Source organism: Loxodonta africana, chromosome 16 (genome assembly GCF_030014295.1).
Source record: "Loxodonta africana isolate mLoxAfr1 chromosome 16, mLoxAfr1.hap2, whole genome shotgun sequence".
Taxonomy (NCBI): Eukaryota; Metazoa; Chordata; class Mammalia; order Proboscidea; family Elephantidae; genus Loxodonta; species Loxodonta africana.
This window is the reverse complement of record NC_087357.1, coordinates 78,853,209-78,869,679: the sequence shown is the minus strand read 5'-3', so window position 1 is coordinate 78,869,679 and position 16,471 is coordinate 78,853,209. Positions and strand designations below refer to the sequence as shown.

Genomic DNA, 16,471 nt, shown 5'->3' with positions numbered 1-16,471 from the left:
TCTGAAAGTGGTCACAAGGCAGCGCCAGAGAACACACGCTCCAGGGACCGGAAGTGACAGCCTGGTCCCGGTTCTCAGGTGCTGGAAGTCGAGCGAGATGGGGGCCTCCGGGTTGGGTGTGGATGGCTTTACGGAGGAACCAGGGCGACCCAAAGCCCAGACTGGTGGTCTCCGACCCCACCGCGCTGGCCGCGGGATCCACCAGCGTAGACGACTCTTCGCAGGTTGTGTCCCACAGCAGTGGAGGCGACTTGTGCAGTAGCTGTGTCCTCCCGGGAGTGCGCACACTGCTTTTCCAGGGGCCCTCGGGGAACAGGATGAGATAACCCTGAGCAGGCCTGGGCCCAGAAGCTCCTGTGGGCAGGCTGGCCGTTCTGGGACCCCAACCCAACAGGACCGGGACTCTCAGCACAGCCTAAGGCCTGTGCAGATCCCACCAGCAAGGATACTTAAGGCCTCTGTGCTACCTGAGTCTTTTCTCAAACGCGGATTCTTCATGAAGACAAGCCTGTGGCAAAATAAGTCAAGAAAAATTAGAGAGAAGGCACAAATATAAAACATGCAAAATGAGACATTACTACCTGTGCCGGAAACCCTGGTGGCATAGTGGTTAAGAGCTAGGGCTGCTAACCAAAAGGTGAGCAGTTCAAATCCATCAGGCACTCCTTGGAAACTCCGTGGGACAGTTCTACTCTGTTCTATAGGGTCGCTATGAGTCAGAATCAACTTGATGGCAACTTTTTTTTGTTGTTGTTATTGTTTTGTTTTTGGTTTTACATGTGGTGTAGGCATGAAAAAGGAGGATACTGGGAACCATTTTATGGCAATACATTTGAAAATTTTGATGAAGCAGGTATGTTGGTTGCTGTCCAGTCAATTCCAACTCATGGAGACCCCATGTGTGCAGCAGAGTAGAACTGCTCCATAGGGCTTTCGAGTCTGTGGCCTTTTGGAAGGTCTTCCCAGGCACCTCTGGGTGGGTTCCAACAGCTGGCCTTTGGGCTAGTAGTATAGCCTGTAACCTTTGTACCACCCAAACCAAAACAAAACCTGTTGCCGTGGAGTTGATTTAGACTTAATGACCCTATAGAACAAAGTAGAACTGCTCCATAGGATTTCCAAGGTTATGACCTTTAGGGAAGGAGACTTGGTTTCACAGTGGTTAAGCACTTGGTTGCTAACCAAAAGGTGGGTGGTTTGAATCCACCAGCCTTCGTGCAGTAGAAAGATGTGGCAGTTGGCTTTTATAAAGATTACAGCCTTGGAAACACTATGGGGCAGTTCTCTGTCCTATAGGGTCGCTATGAGTCGGAATCGACTCCGCGGCAACGAATTTGCTTTGTTAATCTTTAGGGAAGCCGACTGCCACTTTCTTCTGAGGAGTGGTTGGTGGGTTAGAATTGCCAAGAGGTTAACCACTACACTACCAGAGGACTCCAAAATAGACGTAGTTTTGGAAAAGTTCAACTTCCCAAAACTGACTCAAGTAGAAATGACTGTCTTATAATCATTTAAGATTGGAATTAGCAGTCAAAAACCTTCCCACAAAGATGTAGTCTATAGGAAATTCAATCAAACATTTAATGAAGGAAAAAGAATGCAATTTTACTCAAGATTTTAGAGAACAGTAAGCAAGGTAGCAGATCTGATTCATTCAGAGGCTAGAATAACATGATCCAACCTCCTAAAGATACTACCAGAAAAGAAAATTGTTAGAAACCATCTCATTCATGAATATAGATGTCAAAATTTTAATCGAAATATTAGCAACCCTAGCCCAGCAATACATAAAAAGGACGTATCATGACTTAGTTTAAGAACGCAACTTTCTTTAGTATAAAAAAATCAGTTTAAATCACCACACCGACAGATTATAGGAGAAAAACGTGTGATTGGGCTTTTTCACTGAACATTCTGTCCCATAACTCTTTCACGATATCTATAGATCTGGTCTAGTCTTTTTAACTGTGCTAGTTTATTACTTTATATGTTTTTATTTGTGGTTCTGTATTCTGGTGAGCACCTGCCAGAGTTTCTCTGTGGGACACATCCAGCAGCAGAATTTGTGGGCATTTTCAGCTTCAATAAATCTTCCACGTGGCTTTCCAGAGGGATTGTGCGAATCACTCTTGTCACCTGTGGCTGAGAGTTGCTATTTCCTCACCTCCTCTCAATCTGATTATAGTAACAGATGGAAGATACTTACAAAAATGAAGTAGATCGGTATATAACATTCTCTTGGAAAGATACACAGGACATGCTTTATTCTGCAAGGTATTATGTGTAATATGATACAGTTGGGGTAAAATAGAAAACCAACATGTTCAAATAATTACACAATATAGAAGTATATCAAATATTTTACAATGGTTAATTCAAGAATATGAACTTGAAGTGCCAGCATAAAAGTCCAAATTTTACTCACTCTCGGCATTGCTTAAATTATCATAATCAACATATATAAATTTGTAATTAAGTTACTAAGTTTTGTCAAATAAAAAAATAGAAAGGAAATATAAAAGTGCACTCTATTCTTAGTATGCTTTTACCTAAAACACAGAAAGGGGCACCTCTGTTACTGAGTCTCCTCTCAGTAGACTAAGATAAAATTTATTGTTCTAAATTTAAAGCCAGAGGTTCACAGACACCAGACTTCTATTCAAAAAATAGAGTCAGCACGTGGCATTCAGGTGCTCCGCCGGGTACCCTCAAATCTTGGTTTCCCTGGTCCCACATGCACAGGCGACTTGGTCACAGGAGTCGGGATTCTGAGGCAGCAGCTGTCAGCTAAGACATGATGGTGGGAGCTGCACACCTGCGTCAGCACAGGACTCTCTAGCTTCCGTGAGAGGGCTGCCTTTTGGATGGATGGAGGCCAGGCTGATGTTGGGGTGCCCTTCACAGCCAGGGCTTCAGTGGGGCTGGCTGCTGGAGGGGGTATGACCGCTGCCGTTGTAGACCATGTTACGTATCCTGCAGATGCTGTCCTGATCATGGAGTAGAGAGTAGCAGCCTTGTGGCCCTCCCATCCGAAAGTGCTATGGTGGAGTCCTTGATACTCCTGTACTTCTTGTTCGATGTCTTGCCTCTGACGGAGAGAGAGTGCCTGGATGGCGCAGGGCTGTTCAAGAACATCCTTCTGAAGCACAAATTGCCTTAGATATTGCAGCTGCTCTTGGGCTTGTCTTGCTGCCTTTGTGCTTGTTGGCTTTGCACCACATGCTCTAGTACAGGCTCTCTCCAGGGCACTATAATGGGCATGGTCAGGGGCTCTAACACTGGGGGACCCTGATGCTCTATCAGAAGGGATCAGCTGCTCATAGGCTTTCTGAAGACAGCATTTTTATGTTCAGACTTCTGGAGTGGTCTTTCCATCAATGATTGGTAAAACCTATGGCTATTGTCCTTTGAAGCCTAGTACCATCTCCTGGATGTACTTCCGTAGTCCCAGCCAATGGCCCCAGCAGACCGCTCATCCCAAAGCTGTTGCTGCTGGGCCCTGGGTTGTTCTGCAGCTCCATTCTGCGTATCTTGCCCCGGAGGCAGTGGCTGTGACCCGGCCACTGTTTGGGGAGCTGCCTGCTGCAGCTGAGAAGACAATGACTCTCTGTTGGTTTGAGGATACCAACTCTGCTCCTGGGCCTGAAGGGAGGGCAACTGCTGCCCTAGATCCCCATGACTTGGGTGCTGGAACCACAGCTTCTCTTGACAATGCTGAGGCTGTTGAGGCTGCTGGAGATGACACTGCCACCAATTCTGCTGCTGTCCTTGCAGTAGGGAGTAAGGACTATCCTTCCGCTCCTCCTGCTGCTGCCTCCCTCCAGGCGCACTGTAAACCTGGTACGGAAGGTAGGGGCTTGCATACTGACTTTCCCGTCTCTCGGTCCTGTCCCTGTCAAAATGCTCCACAGACGCTGCAGGAGAATGAAGGCCAGGTGCCGATCTGTAGCTGGGAAACTCAGAGCCAGGATAAAGTCCGTTTGCTGTGTTACCTGAATTCTCCAAAGCATAGCCTGGTTCCTTTTGAATGTTTGGAACCCCAGAGCCATCTAAGCCAAGCTGTTGACTGGGAACCCCCTGTGTCTCCACAGAGGAGCAGCCAGCTCTACCCAGCTGAGTCTCCTGGGCATAAGAGAAGCTCTGCTCAGGGCCATCCTTGGGAGCTTCGGGCTTGGTATCCTGAAGGCTTAAAGGTGAGTGACCTTGGACAGGGAACGCTTTTCCCTTCTTAACCACGAAGATTCTGCGTCTCTCTTTAGCTGGTAGTCGAATTCTCTTATTCTGGAACCAGGTCTAAACAGAAAAGGGAATATTGTTCTATCGAATTTGCTTATCTGGTTATTTCCACAGTGTATTTCCATAATGTAGGAGGATTTTGCATTTAAGTCTAGTCTCAGCCTTATTGCTGACTTGCCTCTGACCTTGAGTGAGACACAGAAAATGGAGACAATCCTTCCCAGAACTGCACATGTGTTTACGGAGGGTGCAGTCCACAATTCCAAACTGCCAGCCCCCACCCTGTGCAGTGGCCCTTCTGTACATGCAAACTCAGGCCTTTCCAAATCCCCCTAACCTGTCACCTGTTTGCAATCCTCTGCATTTAAAGATAGAACAGACTCCCAGGTGTCCCCTGAACACACTGCATTGTTCACATAACTTCCTTGTTTTCTTCAAGCTGCCCCACCAGGATAAATTCGTGACTCAGTGTATTCTTAGTTATATTCTTAAATTCATTGCTTTCAATGAATTCAAGCAAGGGCCTGAGTCCTACCTTGGCTGTATATTTGATATGTGACACTAAACATTTCATGGGTTCCCTCTAATTTTTTTTTCTTCCTCCTCCATAAAATCAGGGCAGTCATCCATACCAACTATAATGCCAACTTCCTGGTGTTTTTAGACTTTTAATCCTCATCAGCCATGGCTGTGGTAGGACAGAGTCGTGCAGCAGAAGCAGTCTATCTGGGGGTCTTCACCTCCAGAACCCTTCTGTGTCTCCGAGTTCAGAATTCCTTTAGCCTGTGAGCAGCACTGAAGTTACAAGGACTTCCCATCCACACTCCTGATGATGGCTTAAAACAAAACTCTGTGCACAATGAACTCAGCACTTACAAACACACTCATTTCCTCCTCAAAGATTCCACGTCTTAGGAAGTCATGCAGATTTTAGAGGAAGCTGAGTTCAGGTGTCAGCAATTTGTGAAGCCATGAGGAGGCAGATCTCATGAGGATCCAGCCCAAAACCAAGTGCTCCCTTCCTCCCGTCAAACAGCTTCCTGTGATGTTTCTCCCAGATGTGCCCGCTTCCTGATCACACCTGGGCGCTTTCTCTAGGCACATGCAGCCCAAGTCAATTCTGTGCAATTTGATCAGCCAGCATCCATGAGCTTCCTTTTACCCCTTCCCTGGAACAGGGATGGAGGATAAAAAATGACCAAAAAGCTGTTCTGACCTTGAGGAACTCAGTGGTCAGAAATTCAGAAATGTACTAGGTATCTGCCTATCCCTTTCTTTTATCCTCCTGAGCTGCTTTTACATCCCCTAAGACAATTTCCAATGAGACAATTTCTTCCTATGATCAAGGACCAATAAATTCAATGATTTGTGGACAATTATAGAACAAAGAGAAATATGGAAATTGCCTCAAATCTGTGTATAAAATAGCATAGCTCTAAGAGAATAAAACATTATGTAGTAAATTTTTTTTTTTTTAGGTATTAACAAGCATTTCCAAAAACGACTACATCAGGAAAACCCCCAAACAAAATATTGCTTCATACCACAGATGACTATGAAGCACTTACTAATGGTGTGAGGGACTATGCCAGGTGCTGGGGACAATACAATAATTTTTATCTCAAGGTAACTCCTTTCTTCTACCCTTCAGATCTGTATATCCAGCTGTTTACTTACAATCTCCTCTTGGATGTTTAATAAGCATACTAAACTTAACATGTTCGTAGTAAAACTCCTGATATCTCTGGCTCCTCTCCCAGGCCTCCCCACCTTAGTTAAAGACACCTCCAATCCTGCATTTGCTCCAGCCAAACCGTTGGAACCATCCTTATCTCTGCCTTCTCTCTCACTGCATATCCAGTATCTCGGCAGACTCTGCCAGCTCCTCCTTCAAAATACAGTGAGGCTTCCTGGCTCTCTTTGCCTCCACAGCCAGACTACCACTGGCCAAACTACCATTGACCCTATGCTGGATAATTATGGTAGTTTCTTCACCTGTCTCGGCTACCAAACTTACCTTATGATAGTCTATTTTTCATAAAATACAGATATCAATATATTCACACCCACACTGAGATGAATAAAAAAAGTGACATAATGTCAACACTCTCTCCTATGTGATAAAATATTTTCAAACTTTCTCATAATTTTTTTACGTTTTCCATATTGTGTACAAAAAGACACACTCATACAAAGCTTTAAACATTTGACTTACAGCAATTACACCGATAGAACAATGGACTAGGTTGGACAGTTCTCTTCTGGTTGTAAAATCAGGGTAAGGGTTCTCTGAAAATTTCTTATTAAGTATGAGCAATTCTTCCTCAGTAAATATATGTCGTTGTTTTCCTTTTCTCCGTTTCTGTTCTGTTCCTATTTCTTCATCATGACCACACTCCACAGCTGGGGAACCTGAATAAGGCATAAATTGAGAAAGAGAAATATTGGAGAGCACTGGTAGCATACAAAGAAAAGACTGCTCAGTAACAATAGTGGTACAATTGACTACGCACTCAAAAAATAACAAAAAATTGAAGCCCTACCTAGTTTTCATCCACCCAATAACCAACAATTTGCTTGCATTGGGTATGGGGGAAGAATGGTAAGAATCAAGAACACAGGAAATCAGCATTAGACTTGATTAGATTGGAAAACATTTTTTAAGTATAGTCAAGTTGAAAGTGTGTCCTTCAACACAGCAAATCAAATATTCTCAAGTACACAATGCGAAGAAACTAACATCTGTTTTAGAAGAAATATGGAAGCAGGTTGGATTATTGCTGATGAAAAAAGTTTGAGAAAATCTAAATGTTTATAAGGCAACACGTAAGTCTATAGTCAGTTGTTGGACCTTCAGCTATTTGGATCAAAACTAGTAGAAGCTGCCTTCTTAGCAGACAGACAAACACAAGAAAGAAACAAAATTTTTCTTTTGATAGATATCAATAATCAATAAAGAACTATGTAGACAAGGACTTGGAGAAGATAATGTAGACAACCTGGATGATCTTGGGTTTGTCGATAACTCTTGTATTTCCTTCACCAAATCACTAGCCACACACACACACACACACACACACAAAATTGATGAGCCAGTTTGGAAGACCATCTGGAAGTTTCTTTCAAAGCTAAACATAAGCTTAGTGTCCAATCCAGGAATTGCACTCCTACGTATTTACCCAAATGAGATGAAAACGTATGTCCACATAAAAACCTGCACATGAATATTTCTAGCAGCTTTATTCATAACTGCCAAAAACTGGAAGTGACCAAGGTGTCCTTCAATAGGCGAATGGATGAACAAACTGTGATACAGCTACACAACGGAGTAGCATTCAGGGAAATGAATTATCAAGCTACAAGATGGAGGAACCTTATATGCATACTGCTAAATGAAAGAAGCCAGTCCTCAAAAGCTACATATTGTATGACTCCAACTGTATGACATTCTGGGAAAGGCAAAACTACAGAAAGAGTGAAAAAATCAGTGGTCTCCACAGGGTGGATGGGGCGGAGGGGGAGTGGAAAGAGCTGAGTAAATGGAGCACAGGGCATATTTAGGGCCATGAAACCATTCTGTATGCTACTATAGCCGTTGCCATCAAGTCGTACTATAGACATTTAGCATTTGTCAAAACCCACAGGACTATACAAAACATAGGGTGAACCCTAATGTAAACTATGGACTTCAGTTACTAATAATAACGCATCAATATTGGGTCATCAGTGGTAACAAATGTGCCCCAGGAAACTTGGATGTTAATAGGAGAAACTGTGGGCAGGGGGAGGGGCATACGGGAACCCTCTGTGTTTTCTGCAATATTTTTCTGTAAGCCTAAAACTGATATAAAAAATAAAGACTACTAAAAAATGATAATAATGCACAAAAACACCCCCCAAATAAAAGACTATATCACTGGGGTACTGGGTATGTTGAAAGAACCCACAGGGTATTGTAGAAAGCAGACTCGGAACATTAACCCCGAGGCATGTCCTGGTAAAAAAAGATTGCAATTTCAAGATAAAGAAAACTCCTCAGGGTCTCTGGGCAAAAGAAGAGAATTAGGCTAGATAGCAGATTTATCAAAAACAACATCCAAATTCAACTTTGCTGGGTCTCTCTTTTCGATCAAGGTCTCCGTTTTGGCTCTTGCAATGTGAAGTTCTGAACTAACCAAGCAGTTCCTTTTTCTTCCATCTCACCTTTTCGTTTCTCCTTTTCTCTCTCCCAGAGGTAAAAACTTGGCACACAGGCTAAGAGCAGGGGCTAATTCCTCGTGTTTCTCAGTAGGTACACCCCTGGCATTTTGAGTCAGACAATTCTTTGTAAAGGACTATCCCATGCACATGGCCCCCCTGGCTTCCTCCTACTAAGTGCCAGGAGCAACCTCTAGTCGCAGTGACAACCAATGTCCCTACACATTCCCTTAGATTGGCTTAGTTTTACTGACTCGACCTCTTCCTAGCTGCTGCTGGTTGAGTTATTGAACTTCAAGTCTCCACTTCTCCATATGATAAAAGGGTCCACAAGTATTATCTAGAGTATTGATTGAGCTATTAAAAAGATTATATAGATTAATTTATTACATTATTATTTAATTAAAGGATTGTGAATAAATCTAAGAACACCTATCAAGAACACAATAAATGTTGGATCTTAAAGCTTTCCTTCCAGAAGCTCACAGACCATGTTTAGAATGACAACCATTTTGTATACCAGACAACCTCTAACCCTGAGCCCAGCTAACTGGATGCAGGAGAGGGAGGAAGGCTAACCACAACAGAGCATTGTGGAGGCTATTTCCTGGCCCTCCTGGGTCTCTATTCATATCAGCTCAGTGATGTGGAAAAACACCCCAGCTTCCTTTCCTAACCTGGTTAGAAAATAACCTCAAGACAGCTAACAAAGACTAAGGATTGCTTAAGGAGAATATATCCTTTCACCCTGGAATTCTCAACTCCAAACATCCTTGTTGAGAGGAATTCCTCACTTTGCAAACAAAGAGACAGATTCCGAAGTCGGCAGTGAGGGGAGTGCCCTGTTAGGACAGCTGACATCCCTGTAATACTCAGCTCCCTCACCTGGCTGGAGTATGGTAAAGATCAGATGTGAAAAAAAAAAAAAAAAATTCAGACAGTGGGCAGGGCATGTCTGGAAAATACAAATGGTAGTTTCCACCCCTGTCCTCAATAAATGTTTCTTCATTACGATTACGATTGTGACATGATCCCTGTGAAAACTAGAGGCTAACTAACTCTCAATGATGTTACAAATCTCATCTGTGTGTGCCCAACCCCACAAACACAGAAAGGGCCAGAAGGCAACCAGGAAAAAAGTCACAACTTTTGTAAAATCCGCGTCTCTGGGACAAACTTTTTAAGTTTTCTTGTGACCATGGGGGTGTCCTTTCACCCCTTGGGGACAGAGTGCTCTCACATATGCATTCTGAGTGTCACAGCTCCAATGTAGGCGGCGTGGTAGAGATGTTATCAATTACCTCTTTAACTTGGGAAGAAACAAGTTGGAAGGCAGTAAGTGGCTTGCCCAAGGTCAAGTCAAACCTTCAGGCCAGAGCCTGCCCTGCTCTGCCCTGCACCTTTCACGAACAGAGAAGAGAGAGAGGGAGGCCAACTCCCACACCATTCTAATTGACCCCTTTGCAGTCAGTCACCCAGGCCCAGGGCTGTCTTACTCTCACACTACTTGTTGTTGTTCTTTGACTTACATTTTAATATGAGAAATACGGGAAAACACTGCAAATAAATAATCAGCCAAATTTCACACACTCTCAGGCATTATTTAAAATTAAATGAAAAGCTCACATCAACTTCCCCTGAGCTACAGGCATATTGAATTCTCTTACGGCCCTGAGGACAATTTCATTCAGGGAAAAGGTACACATCGTACTTCATCACAACAACGAGCTCTGGGATGCATATTCAAGTCTTTAGATCTTTGACTAGAACTAAGAGGAAGGAGTGAAGGAAAAAGGAAACAATGTTTTAATGATGCTACCTAACAGAAAACTCCAAAAAAACCCTCAATTTACCACTTTCCCACCAGTTGCCCTGGAGAACTGTCGAAGATCTTAGCATGTGATACTAGGTGCAAGACTCCAGGTTCCCCAGGGTTTGGCAACACACAGCACTCGCTAGGGACTGAGAGAGGGCCTGTTCACAGCAAGATCGACTCTGAGATGGAAGTTGAGCACAGCCAAGACTCTGGTCTGAGTTTCACCCTACCTCAACATTGCCGCTACCATAACTCAATATAAAAGGTTCTCAGCATTAATGAAAAGCAAATGTGCACATGTATTAAAAATCAAAACCCAACAATAAAAACAGCAACCAAACAGGCATCCTTTTGTCTGGCTACAGCCCCATGGGTAAGAACACAGAATCTGCCTGCCTAGGTTCCAGTTCCAGCTCTGCAGGAATTTGTGGGGCAGGGCTGACTGCCAAGGCCCTCCCAGGCCCCGCTCCCCTCCTGGGCCGCTCTCTGGGGCCCTGGGATGGAGGCCATTTCCATGGCAACTCTGTGGAGGACCTCATGTTCCAAATCCATGGTCGAGCCACCATTGCTTTGGGGGCTCTTTGCTGCAGAATTTTGTCTCTGAGACAGAGATGTTGATGGGACCAGTGAACTCCTGATCCACTATATGAAGTTCGGGAGCCTTTGGCAGATGATGCAGGTATCACTCATTAGAGCACAACAGGCAAGATACAAGCTTCTGGAACTGACCACATAGATCCTTCTGACCTCACCTAGGGCTCAGCTGCAAGAGAAATCGAAGCCAGAGCCTCCACATGTGGAGAGTCTACCTTCTCAGTGAACAGGAGTGTCAAAGCTCTTCCATATTCCGGGTTTGAAAACTTCCACAATATTTCTAACTGCTGCATTTGTAAACTAGGGGAAAAATCCCTGGAGCCTCTTCTATTTTTACAATTCTTCCCCAGATAGCTCTTCCTGTTTTGGATTTTCATTTTTTCACTTTTTATATCTTTGCCTCTCAAAAAGTCCTATTGTCCAATTCCACTGTGAACAACAACCACAGGCAATTATTAGTGACACTAGCTGTCCCCAGACTATAGGCCTACACTTTTAAAAGATGAAAGAAAGCTCAAACCCCTACAGAAAGCTAGTACATCAGGCCGACTGGTTCCAACAAAAGAAGCACACTTAGGTGTCTGTCAAAGAAACTTACCACTGGAAGCCATGCTGATCTCTACTCCAGGGTCTTTCCAAGTGATAAAGTGATGGATTGTGGAGCACTATTAATTAAATACACCCCTGAGGTGTCCACCCTAGTCACACCTTGTTCCTAAATATAGCTCCACCCTAGACTTACTTCTTTAATCTCTTTACAGAACACACCTCTTCAAAGCCTCTGACATTTTGGTTAGCAGCCTTGGCTTTTAACCAGGGCTCCTTTCAAAGCCTAGCTTCCAACAAATCATTGAGCCCACACTGAGACTGATTTTCTTATTTAATCCCCATACTTCCCTTCTAATGCAGATACTACTTTATCTTCACTAGACAACCATGGGGGACTCCCTGGGTGATGAAAACGGCTAAATGCTAGGCAACTAACCAAAAAGTTGGTGGTTTGAAGCCACCCAGAGAGGTGTCAAAAGAAAGCCCTGGCAATCTGCTCCCAGAAGGTCACAGCCTTGAAAACCCTACGGAGCGCAGTTCTACTCTGCACACATGGGGTTGCTGTGAGTGGGCACCGACCCAACAGCAACTGGTTTGGAGTCCCTTGGCTGCTAATTGAAAGGCTGGGGCTCTAGTCCGCCAGTGATGCCTTGGAAAAAAGGCCTGACGATCTACTTCCGAAAAATCGGACACTGAAAACCCCGTGGATCACAATTCTACTCCAATACTTATGGCTGTCACCATGAGTCATAACATCATTAGTGACTAAGGAATACTGAGTTAGGGGACAGGGAGACCAGAGACTAACGCAAGATTAAAATTTTCGCTGATTCATCTTATCCTTTAACAGTCCTGTGAGATAACCAAAACCTCCATTTTACAGATGAGGAGATTACAGGCCTTTGGAGTTTCTCTTCTTCACAGTTGTGAGACCGTATCTTCCCAAATGTGGGGGAGAAGGTAGTAGTGCCTTGTAGTTTGTTTTGAATTCCACATATAGAAATCGCAACACGTGCTCGGCAGCTGTTGAGATGAATTCATCTGAATTAACAACTATCCACGTGTCCTTTCTATTTAAACAAATCGCTACCAATTTATGAGGACTCAGTATGTGGCAGGCCCAAAGAACAGGTTTTTCATACATCTTAGTGAAATCTTGTGGCCACTCTATGGGCATACATGTTATATATACCCATTATACAGATGAGGACACTGAAACAGAGAATAAAGGGATAGAAGGCAGGTGAGAATTAGGTTTTTAAATGGGCAAGTTAACGGGCAGAGGTAACCAAACCAAAAAACAAACCCATTGCCGTCAAGTCAATTTCAACTCAGTGATGCTACAGGCCAGAGTAGAACTGTCCCATAGGGTTTCCAAAGAGCAGCTAGGGGATTCGAACTGCTAACTTTTTGGTTAGCACTGGAGCTCTTAACCGCTATACCACCAGGGCTCCAGCAGAGGTGTAGGTGGGGGGAAAAGAGCCCAGGAAGAATCTACAGTTTCTGACTTGATTCCAGGAGAGATCACAGTCTCACCAACAAAATGAAGAAAAAGCATGAGGAACCGTCCTGGAGGGCAGATGAAACAAGGAGGTCATGTTAATGAGTTATAATTGTAGGTAGGTCCTATGCCGTCTGGGTGGAGGCAGAGCCATCGATAGCTTAGCTGGTCCTTTAGGCAGAATAGGTGCTTCGGAGCCCTGGTAGTGCAGTGGTTAAGAGCTACGGCCAGCTATGGCAGCTAACCAAAAGGTTGACAGTTTGAATCCACCAGTGGCTCCCTACGGGCAGTTCTACTAAACTGAACCGACTTGACGGCAGTGGGTTTTTTGGTTTTCACTTCTTTGGAGCCCTGGTGGTGCAATGGTTAAGAGCTATAGCTACTAACCAAAAGGTTGGCAGTTTAAATCTACCAGCTGCTTCTTGGAAACCGTATGGGGCAGTTCTACTTGGTCCTATACTGTTGCTATGTGTCGGAACCGACTTGGCAGCACCTGGTTTGGCTTTGGTTCACATCTTTGCCTTTCATTCTTTTCTCAACTTCAGTCACTCACCTCTGTCCTCACTCCACTATTTTAGATGTCACTGGCAAAAGTCAACAAACCAGCTGCTAAATTGCCCAATTCTGTGGTTACTATAAGAATCCGTAGGTGGTACCAACGATTAAGCACTTGGCTACTAACCTAACCTGCCAGTTTGAAACCACCCAGAGGCACCTTGGCAAACAGGCCTGGCAATCTGCTTCTGAAAGATCACAGCCATGAAAACCTATGTGGTTACCATGAGTCAGAATCAACTCGATGGCAACTGGTTTGGGTTTTTGGGTTTTATGGTTACTATATCTTCTCCCTTCCTTCCTTCTTCAAACATTGTTGGCCAATCTATTTTTTTCTTGAAAACCCTCCTACTTCATATTCTTTATACTAAACTTGGCTTAAACCATCCGTGCATGTCCACTAAGTCCTTCCTTTCTTGTTTCCAAAATTTTATTACCTTTAACAGAAGCTCAGTGCCCTTAAGCAACGAGTCCCCATCTCCCCTTCTCTTTCATCTGCCCCTGGTAGCCCACCACTTGTAGGTTTAGGTCTGTAGACACTTACTTGTCTGTAAGTGTCTGTTAAGGGTCATGGAGAAATTTGGAAGTGGGTAATGGTGATGCTGCACAACGTGATGAACACAATGTCACTGAATAGTACATGTCAAGAAAGTTGAAATGGCAAATGCTTTGTTACATATATATTTACCACAATAAAAAAGTCTTAAAAAAAAAAAACAAAAAGCTCATAACAGTGAGAGCTCAATATATACCAGCTCATGTGTATTGAGCCCTGTGATACAGCTGTGAACAGCACAAATACAGTTGCTGCTCCCAGAAAACCAACATTTGGTTGAAATAAAAAAAAAAAATTTTTTTTAATATCTTTTTTTTTTTTTTGGTGAACGTTTACATAGCAGAGTAGGTTCCCATTTGACAATTTCTACGCAAATTGTTCAGGGATCAGGTAAACTTTTAAAAATACATAGCTCCCTATTAACACCTGCGAGAAAACTAAGAACTTACTAGAATGCCTATCATCAGGTAGTTGAATGACCTGGCCACTACTTCCTTTTCTGCCTCACCTCTGAGACCATATGTCTACTGTAAACTCTCACCTCCAGCCAGGCTTGGCCATTTCAAGGTACCGACATGCTCTCTGCTCTTCTGGCCTTTCTATCTGCTTCAGCTGCTAGGTTGAAGAGCTCCAAGTGGCTTTGGAAAGAAATACTTTGACCAAAAGTAAGCTGAACAACATGGCAATTTGATTAAAATGACCCCCTGGTTTAAAAGAAAAAGGCAACAACACAATAACTGAGTTTGAGAATGTGATGCACTGTGGAGCGGTTTTGTTTTCCTTGTTTTTTTTTTTTGTCCGGAATTTTGGGATGTTTTCTCCACTTTTTGGCTCCAATCAATTTTTTATTCATTTCCCCCATTGTTTTTGTGATGGTAAAAGTTAATTTAACTTAAACTTACAAAAACTAGTCTTTGGTTTGCCTACTTCAAAAATGTAGCATTTTCCTCTTGCAAAGATGTTTGGAATAGCCTATTTCTTTCATTCCTTCGTTCAGTCAGTATTTCTGATTCCCTATTATGTGCCAGAACTGTCCATATACATAGGTTAGCAATAATGTGCTTGTTATATCCAAGTTCGGGGCATTTTTTGGTTTCTTTTTTCTTCTTTTTTACAAAGGTCTTGTGTTTGCATCTAGGTGATAATCTTATCTGTTTTTCTTTCTCAGTGTATGCACTCAGTGAGAAATTATTAGGCATTTTGACTTCCTTCCATCTCTTACCCTACACTGAAATATTGGTTATTCATGGGAGAAGTTGTCTCCTGTCAAACTGTATGTGCGGCAGTATTCTACAAGAAAGAGTAAAACTCTGCAGCTTTGGATGCCTGGGGTGGTTGTCACACGGCTGTACCTCCTGGAGATAAACTGAGAAGGGACCTAAGGGTGTAACCGAAGACCCCAAGGCAGCCCTGGATGCCAACACCCAGACAGGTCTATAGCCCTGGTGGTGCAGTGGTTAAGAGCTTGGAAGCCGCTATGGGGAAGTTCTACTCTGTCCCAGACAGTATCCCCTCCATGGCAAGAGGTATAAGTTAGTGACTACAGATAGTTTCACAGGTTGCTTGGATCATGGACACGAGATGCTTATATGCATTTTCTTTGTCTATCTTGCAAAACTACTTTGCTGGCAACAGCACCCACACAGCACTCTTCTTGAGGACGTGTATTTTGAGGGATGCATATGGGTGCTTGGTAAAGACCCCTTGGGCATATGGTTTTGACTGTGGAGGAAACACATATTTTTCTCAAAAGCATAGGTGTTAGACTAGAAATGCAGGTTAAAATTAGCATGGTCAGCATATTATGACTGTCTCATTGACTCTGCTGGAAGTTTTTTTTTTCTTTCCTAAGACAGTGTTTAGAACAACGCCTTAAACATACAACCCCCAAAAACTCAACTGCCATTGAGTCAATTCCGACTCATAGCAAGCCTATAGGACAGAGTAGAACTGCCTGATGGAGTTTCCAAGGAGCACCTGGCGGATTCGAACTGCCAACCTCTTGGTTAGCAGCTATAGCACCAGGGTTTCCACCACTTCCCAAGCACATATAAAAAACAAGTGCCCAACAGGGCCAAATTCCTGCCTAAAACCTACTTAACACTATCATCAGTCATCACCCTCATTGTTTGAATTCGAAGATTTCTAGACAGGATAAACACTCTCAGGTTCCCCCAGAGGTCTACCACACCCTATTGGATTATCCCTACTCCTTTCATTCATTTGTTAATTTGATGCCCTGAGGCACTTCTGTTTGCTGTTCTTGGCGTAAGGGTAAGACAAGAATTTGCGTTAAGACATTAAGTTCTGGCAGCTGCATCGTCAGTATACTCCTACGGACTTGCCTGCCATCTGAACTACACTCAACCCAGCCTGAGGCCTGGATTTCATTTGTCTTATTCACAGGTTTATCTTCAGGACCTAGCAGAGCGCTGAACACTAAATGTGGCCCCAGAAATATTATTTG

The 16,471-nt window shown here is 43.6% G+C and overlaps 1 protein-coding gene across 1 annotated transcript; it reads right to left on the bottom strand.

Moving 5' to 3' along the window:
- Positions 1 to 2,686: 2,686 nt before the first annotated feature.
- LOC135227868 (cytoplasmic polyadenylated homeobox-like protein 2) lies at positions 2,687 to 10,801 on the bottom strand. Its single transcript, XM_064269090.1, has 4 exons — positions 10,693 to 10,801; positions 6,452 to 6,648; positions 3,422 to 4,293; positions 2,687 to 3,248 (listed from the first exon to the last, which is right to left on the bottom strand). Exons 1-4 carry the CDS (start codon positions 10,799 to 10,801, stop codon positions 2,687 to 2,689), a joined length of 1,740 nt encoding a protein of 579 aa, XP_064125160.1.
- Positions 10,802 to 16,471: the final 5,670 nt, after the last annotated feature.

Coding starts and splice junctions, on each gene's coding strand:
- LOC135227868 (XM_064269090.1), bottom strand. CDS start 10,801: ATGGATTTGGAACATGAGGTCCTCCACAGAGTTGCCATGGAAATGGCC. Junction 4,294..6,451: donor GTTCTATCGGTGTAATTGCT/GTAAGTCAAATG, acceptor TTTTCTGTTTAG/ACCTGGTTCCAGAATAAGAG. Junction 3,249..3,421: donor GGAAGTACATCCAGGAGATG/GTACTAGGCTTC, acceptor TGCCCATTATAG/TGCCCTGGAGAGAGCCTGTA.